Genomic DNA, 8227 nt, shown 5'->3' with positions numbered 1-8227 from the left:
ATTATCCCCAAACTTAGTTAAAACAAGATTTATTATCTCATAGTTTCTGTGAATGCCTCTGGCTTAAAGTCTTTCCTGAGGTCACAGGATGTAAGCCAGGGCTGCAGCCCCACCTGAAATATTGTGAGATTTAGTTTCAAACTCATCCATGTGGTTGTTGATAGAATTCCGGTCCTCACAATTTGTTTGGATGAAGGCTTCATTCCCTTGTTGGTAGAAACATCCATTCCTTGCCACTTGTGCCAACTCTCCGTAGGAAAGCTTACATCATGATAGCTGGTTTCTAGCAAAGCAAGTGAGAGAGCTAAAGCAGGTAATGAAGACTGAAGTCAGTCCTTTGGCAACCTAATCATAGAATTCACATCTATATTATTTTCATTAGAAGTTAGTCACTAGGTCCAATGCACACTCAAGGGGAGCAGGTTGCCTCAGGGGTGTAAATACCATAAATAGAAGATTATTAGGGCCCATCTTTATGATTGTCTACCACAAATAACCAGTTTTTGAGTATGTGAAAAGATAGTTTTTTCTGTATTAAATAACTAATTTATCTACTTATTCAACACTATTCATAAGTTAAATAACATTCTTATTATCACAAGGCTTTCAAAGCCATCAGACAGCTAGCCACTCTGGTACAATGGATGAGGTGCTGACTCTAGACTTGAGGAGGTAGAGAACAAGGGAGTTTCCTTGGTCTTAGTTCTATCTAAAGTGAGACTTGAAGGAAAGATATGTAGTAGCCAACACAGAGGGGAATGAGGAAAGTGTTAGAGGAAGATTTTCCAAGCAGAAGGAGAAACATGTACATACAAAGTTTTGGAGATGAAAAAGAACATAGCTTATTCAGGGGAATACTTTCTTAAACAATTATATCAAGTATTTCTGGGATCCCTGGGTGGCGCAGCGGTTTAGCGCCTGCCTTTGGCCCAGGGCGCGATCCTGGAGACCCGGGATCGAATCCCACGTCGGGATCCTGGTGCATGGAGCCTGCTTCTCCCTCTGCCTATGTCTCTGCCTCTCTCTCTCTCTCTGTGTGACTATCATAAAAAAAAAAAAAATTTAAAAGTATTTCTAACAATAACCTTGGAGTTTGTTGTTATTCCTAATGAAGTAGTTTTAAACTGATCAGAAGAACTGTTAAATATCAAGTTTATGATTATTTCTAGTTTATCAAAGTAGTTTTCTAATTTGGTCCTCAAGGATGTATGAGATCTAAGAGCTCATAATTTTTCCTGTCCACATGCACCAACTATATTACCCTCATCCTTAATTTGCTTCTGCTTGAGGTATTATCATCCAGAATACTAGATGCAGAACAGACTTAATAATTATAAATAAATTCAGTCAATCTGATTAACCCACCATAATAAACTGCAAAGTAAAGTATCTTCTCCCTCTCCCTTTCTCTCTCTCTGTGTCTCTGTCTCTGTCTCTCTCTCTCTCTCTCACACACACACACACAAATATCTAATGGGGGAAGAGATTAGATTACTTTGACCCTCTTACTTAGGCCTACTGGTCAAAAGTTAATATTAATATATTTTATGTAATTAATATAAAGTACCCTGATAAGTAGCATAAAAACTTCTTCAGTTAGTATTTTAGAAGGATACCTATTGTATGATCTCCATGTGCATACAATAAACTGATGTATTATTTTTCAGAAAGGATGTCAGAATAAACGTCTACATACAACCTTAGGATAGGGATCTGATTGTTATTAAACCACACACATTAAATTGAAATTTTTTACTTTAGTTTTTAAATTTTTGATTATGTAGAAGTTTGAATATATACAAGAGTAAACAGAATAGAATATCCACCATCGAGTCCTAACAGCCATTAACCCATGACCAATCTTGCCTCATCCATACCTCTAGCTAACCCGTTCTCAAATTATTTTTGAAGTTTATTCCAGACATCATATCTGGAGCACTTTGCCAGCTAGCAAGCTCTATCTTATTAACTGGAACTCTCTGAACATGGTTTAAATCCACAGAGGACCAGATATAGCTCATCGCTGCATTCAATAAGTTTATTTTGTTTATAGTTATTCTAGTTCTTCTCTTGTCAGAGATTAAAAAAAAGTTGGTCAGGCTAATTATTTTTAAGCAAAGAACATTTACACATTCTTTAGTATTTATTTAATGAAATAAGAATATTGATCTAAGAATATTCCAGTATATACCTCCAAAACAGAAGTAATTGTTACTTTTAAAAAACAAAACCATAATAGTGCTTTTGTTCTAAAAAAAAAAACCCTAATAATTTCTTAGTATTATTGAATAGTTTTTTATTTTTAATTTTACTTTATTTTATAGTGACTTAGATAGATGTATAGATAATTGGTAGTTCTCCACTAGGGTGATTTTGGCCTGCAGGGGATATTTGGCAAAGTCTAGAGACTTTTTTTTTTTTTTAATAATGGGGGGGTGTATATTACTGGCATCTACTGGGTAGAAGCCAGGTATGCTGCTAAACACACAGATCAGTACCTCATAATAAAGAATTATCTATTTATCTATTCTAAATTGTATATAGTTCCACTTGGCAACATGGATATATAGATAGATAAACAGATAGATAAGTAGATAGATATGAATAGCTGGTAAAAGTTTATAAAGGAGAGAGATACAAAATATTCACACTATAAGGTCATTTTAGTAATCACACAAAGGGCAAAATAGATCTAAAATTGAAAAGACAATTCAGAGTATGTAATTATTCCAATCAAAATGTTCCTTAAATCTGATGAAATTTTGTGATTTTTTTAAAAGAATGGAGAATAGTAGTATCAATGGAACATCTGTTGCAGATGTGGATAAAGAAGTTCAGGAAAGTACTAATTTCTTACATGGGCAGCAGAGTCAAAGGAAGCAATGAACAAAATGCTTAGTAAATACAGGTAGAATATGTATTATGCAGCACCTGAAAAACCTGGCAAAAATTATTTTGAATGTGCTAACCAATGATTTGTCAGAAATGGCTTTTTTCATGCAAAATCATGCTACAAATGTTCATGATTGTGACATATTTTTAAGATGAAAATTGATAGTAGTTACTTTAATGCAGAGAGAGCTATGCTCATTATTCTCCACACAGAACCCCTGGCAATAATTTACCTAGCAGAGCAGCAGTTCACACAGATCAAAGCTGCATTATTTAAGTGTGTCCAGGGGGCAGATTTTAGCTCCGTATGCCTTATACTTTAAAGGAAAAAAAAATATTGGTTTTCTTCTTGAGAAACTAAAAATGTTTAATAGGTAGCTTCATGCAAGTCCCACAAAACTCACATGAATTCCTCCTATTATCTGGGACAAAACCACTCCCTACCCTAAGTACTCTAAAATCTGAGGGGGAGTACAGAACAACTGTGGGAATGTAAATCTCCTTAAATGAACAGCAGTGTATTTTCATTTAAATTAAACCCGAATGTGAACTAGATTCAGGAAAGGAAATGGCAGAGAGGGAGATAGTCTGGAGTCGCTATATAGAATGTGCCTGGCTGCTTTAGCTCCCAGACAACTGATGAAGCGCAACTCTGAAATTTCAGGCAATTTGTATACCAAGCTCCTCCTTTTCTGTAGTCTTCTCTTCCATTGGTAAAATTCTTTTTGCAGGGTCATGTAGGGATCCCACCCCTTCTCTGTGTTTTCACTCTGAAGCTCTATACAACTTTACACCTGAATGAACGCCAAACCTCCCTGGATATATAAAGGGAAGCTTGAGGAGGAATTTCACAGTTACAGTGCAGAAGCAGAAGGAAAGGAATTAACCAGCTCTCCAGCCAAGCAAATCCTCTCTTCACCATGCTTCCTCCTGCCATTCATTTCTATCTCATTCCCCTTGCATGCATCCTAATGAAAAGCTGTTTGGCTTTTAAAAATGATGCCACAGAAATCCTTTATTCACATGTGGTTAAACCTGTTCCAGCACACCCCAGCAGCAACAGCACGATGAATCAAGCCAGAAATGGAGGCAGGCATTTCAGTAACACTGGACTGGATCGGAACAGTAAGTGTGTTTTACTTGCCTGGATTTTGTTTTTTTTCTTTTTTGGTAGCATTAGCTCACATTCCTATAGAATTGTTTCACTGCTAACTAACCTGAACCATGTATATTTTGCTGAACAATCTGGGAGTAATCTGCTGCATGTGTAGATTGGCATTCTTCCCTACAAAGTTAATGTAACTAAAACAGTGATTTGATAATGCAAGCATGGACGTAAGTTCTATCAAACACCCCAGAAAGAAAATGTTTCTAGGAATTAAACTGTTGCTTCTTAAAAATCGTGCAAAATGAGAATTTTTTAAAAAGTGTTGTTCTAAATAGTTTAAATTCAGGTTGTTGTCTGTATTTCAGGGCATGTACAATTGTGGTAAAGTGTATAAACATAACTAACCAAAGTACATATAGAAAATCACAAGCTTTCTGAGGGAAAAAATGGCTCACACAGATTTCTAAAATATGTCTAGTGAAATAGTTGAGAGTTTTGATGATGATCGATGTACACGAGAGATATAACTAAAAATACTGGAGAATCATATTTTTCTGAGATAATTGCTTATTGACCAGATTGAAATTTGGGTAACTGTATATTTCTGTGAAAGACTGGGGAAACTTTTATAACGTTAGAGACTTAATAACAATACAATAATATTTTGTACAGGGAGTATTTGTTTTCTTTTCTGTTTGCTCAACTGACACACTAATGGACCACTAGTTAGAAGGATTCAAATTTCTTCTCCTAACTTTTGCTTCACTTCCTTTCTTCAAGAAAAGTTCGCATGCTAACAATCAGGTTTTGAGAGAGACACAGAAACAGTGGACAGGAAATCTCACACACATCTTTTGCTCTACCTCAACTCCATTCAACTGCTAAAAGTAGCTTTGACCCCTAAAAAGTCACATCAAATATGACTATTAATGTCTTTCTAAGAAAACCAAGGTGTTTTCACTTTCATGGAGATAGTTGCTTTTATGTACACAGGAAGTATCTGATTATTGTTAGATTACTGAGCAATGTGGTGGGTATTCATTGTCAGTGAGCTGTCACTGCAAAAATGCCGAATCTCCACGTATATGGGAACAAAAAGCTAGGCAGTCAAAATCACCTCTGGGTGTTTCCAGGTGCATTCCTCGGGCAGATGCAGGAAGGTAAGCTGGGATCAGAGTCAGAGAAGCAGAGCATATTGATCAGCCACCTAGTTTACTCTTTCATTTTACTCCTGCACTATATACGGATGTATGTGTACCTACAAAAATTGTTTTACAACTACTACATCCCTTTAGGCTATACCTCTCACCTCGGGAGTACTGAGACAGAGAGAAAGTACAACTCCTAATTCAGTATTTACCTCAAATTAGCTTTTGGTGTTATTCCACTTCAGTGCAAGCCTACTTCAGTGTTCCTTATGATTTTTATCTTTTGAATTTCAGCAGTCTGTACTTATAAACATTTTTTCCCTTGGTTAACAAGCTTTGATTTCTTTTCAAGTTTGTTATAGGCAATTCTCCTCGAGTTTAGATAACAAAGCAATGGAAAAGAAAACTCAAATATTTCAAGATTAATTTTTGCTTAAATTACATAAGGCATGTAACAAGAAACAGCCAATTAGAGAACATACTTACCAAATTCAAATAACTAAACAAAAAGTTTGCCATGACCAATGTTCAGGAAACGAACACCATGGTTCCTTCTGCAGTTGTAAATCAGACATGTTAGGCATTTTTCTGCCATTAAATTCATGGAAATGTAGCCAAGTTGTTATGGCAACCATACGTTCCTGATTTGGGGGCTTTTATATTCTTCAAATTTTGAGTTGTAGTGACATTTTGCATTTCAAACATTTTAATATTTGTTTTTAAAAGATAGCTTGGGAATTTATGTTTAAAATGTAGTTATTAAGTTTGATATGCAAAATGTCAGACTTTGTACACATATGTATGTATGACTCTCTGCAGCTGAATTTTTAATTGAAACAAAATATCACAGAGAGCATATGCATCATACACAATATTTAAATACTTTCCACATTTTCCCAGTAGATTTTTTTTTTAAAACCTAATTAAAAGCACTTGCAGATACTAACTGACATGACCTGTACGAAAAAGAACATTAAAGTATACTCTTGTTTAGCTTACTGAAGAATGAATATTTTACACAAATGTAACAGCTTCTTAATCCTTATTGGGGAGAAAATCTTTAAAAAAATGGGATTTTCAAATACTTTAGGAAGTACTTAGCTAATGTTACCCATGAAAACAAAAACCAGGCCTAGTTTATTTTGTTTCAAAAACTGTATAACCATGTAAACTGATGATTTTTATAAAAGTATCTCTATAAGCATCCAGGCAGATTTTTGCATTGTGAAAATAAAATAGGTGTTCACTTTCTGTTTACCAGTTGGCTATCATTTGGATACAATTTTTGTCACTGCAAATTACTTTTTTTTTTTTTTTTTGAACATTCATTTGCTTCTTGTCTTTAATGAACATTCTCTTCTGTTTCCTGCAGCTCGAGTTCAAGTGGGTTGCCGGGAACTGCGTTCCACCAAGTACATCTCTGATGGCCAGTGCACCAGCATCAGCCCTCTGAAAGAGCTGGTGTGTGCTGGCGAGTGCTTGCCCCTGCCGGTGCTCCCCAACTGGATTGGAGGAGGCTATGGAACAAAGTACTGGAGCCGGAGGAGCTCCCAGGAATGGAGGTGTGTCAATGACAAAACACGTACCCAGAGAATCCAGCTGCAGTGCCAAGACGGCAGCACGCGCACCTACAAAATCACAGTGGTCACCGCCTGCAAGTGCAAGAGGTACACTCGCCAGCACAACGAGTCCAGTCATAACTTTGAGAGCATGTCGCCTGCCAAGCCAGCCCAGCATCCCAGAGAGCGGAAAAGAGCCAGCAAATCCAGCAAGCACAGCCTGAGTTAGGACCCAGACTCTCAAAACCAGACTGACTAGTAACCATCTGCTTTACAGATTTGATTGCTTGGAAGACTCGAGCCTGCCATTGCTATTTTGTTACTTGAAAATATATGCTTTCTGCTTTGATCAAACCCACCAAGCTGTCCTAAGTATCAGGACCTTCCCTGGGAAAGCTTTTCCTTTTCAAGGTTTTCAAGATGTATGCATATCCATGAGTGCAATTTGCATTTAAATTCCATGCAACCTATACTTTTAATTCCCCACGGTTCTCCAAAGACTGGTGATACTATATACATCACTGAATCCTTACTTTTTAAAACAGGAAAGGGCTTCTTGGTTACCCTCCACTCCCCAGCCCATCCCCTACTCCCATCTCCAACAGAACTCTTCAAAATTAAAAAGTAAAAAAAAAAAAAAAAAATAGTTGCCATGAATCTTCACAGTAACACTTCAGAAAGGTGCTTTACTTTATTTTATTTTATTTGTAATCTTCATGGGAACAGTTCAGCAGCCATGAGTGTTTTCCTTTGAAAGAGGGCAAGATATTGTGACATTTCACTTCAAAAATAAGCCCTGTAGCTTTTTACAGTCTCATAGTATGAAATTATACCCTGCATGCTGACCCTTGCTTAGAATGGAATGCCAGAAATGCATGGCAGCAACTAATAAGTAAAACTGATGAACTATTTATTTGTCAATGTTATTATTTAATGAGCTTTCACATGTGATTTTTTCAAACTGTTAATTTTTTTACATTTTGAAGCTTTTCCATGTATCTAAATATTTTCCTGTATAATTTGTGGTTGATCTAGAAATATGAGAATACATGTTGTAGATATGTAAAATAAATATTTTAGTCTCCTTATTGCATATATGTTTCATCATGAACTTTATAGTATGGATCTTTTAAAATCAATAAGATGCTTTGTAAAGCTGAAATATGTAATACTTTCATCTGTGCAATCAGAAGGTGATTTAACCTTCAAATCCATCAGTTTCTTTTAACGAAAATAAACACTGCTAAAAGTTATTGTCCTTGCCTTTAACATGTATGGAAAAGGTACGTGTTTACAAAAATTAGAATGTATGGTGCAGGGTAATTGATTTTTCTTGATGAGGCACATTTAAGTTTTGACAGAAAGTTCTGCAGTAAGAGAGGAGAGAGAGGAAGAGGACAATCTTTTCAGTAAAGGGATGATTTTAAAAGTTAGGTGGCGGGGATCCCTGGGTGGCTCAGCGGTTTGGCGCCTGCCTTTGGCACAGGGCGCGATCCTGGAGTCCCGGGATCGAGTCCCGC

At 36.3% G+C, this 8227-nt stretch overlaps 1 protein-coding gene across 1 annotated transcript; it reads left to right on the top strand.

The window, feature by feature from the left end:
* The first annotated feature begins 3650 nt into the window (after positions 1-3650).
* On the top strand, positions 3651-7960 carry SOSTDC1 (sclerostin domain containing 1). The gene is made up of 2 exons (XM_041727878.1): positions 3651-4017; positions 6521-7960. The coding sequence occupies exons 1-2, from the start codon at positions 3813-3815 to the stop codon at positions 6934-6936; spliced, it is 621 nt and encodes a 206-aa protein (XP_041583812.1). The 5' UTR covers positions 3651-3812; the 3' UTR covers positions 6937-7960.
* The last annotated feature ends 267 nt before the right edge of the window (positions 7961-8227 follow it).

The sequence above is a fragment of the Vulpes lagopus genome, chromosome 13 (assembly GCF_018345385.1).
Source record: "Vulpes lagopus strain Blue_001 chromosome 13, ASM1834538v1, whole genome shotgun sequence".
NCBI classification, from domain to species: domain Eukaryota; kingdom Metazoa; phylum Chordata; class Mammalia; order Carnivora; family Canidae; genus Vulpes; species Vulpes lagopus.
The sequence above is the reverse complement of the archived record's forward strand: the minus strand, read 5'-3'. Positions and strand labels throughout refer to the sequence as shown.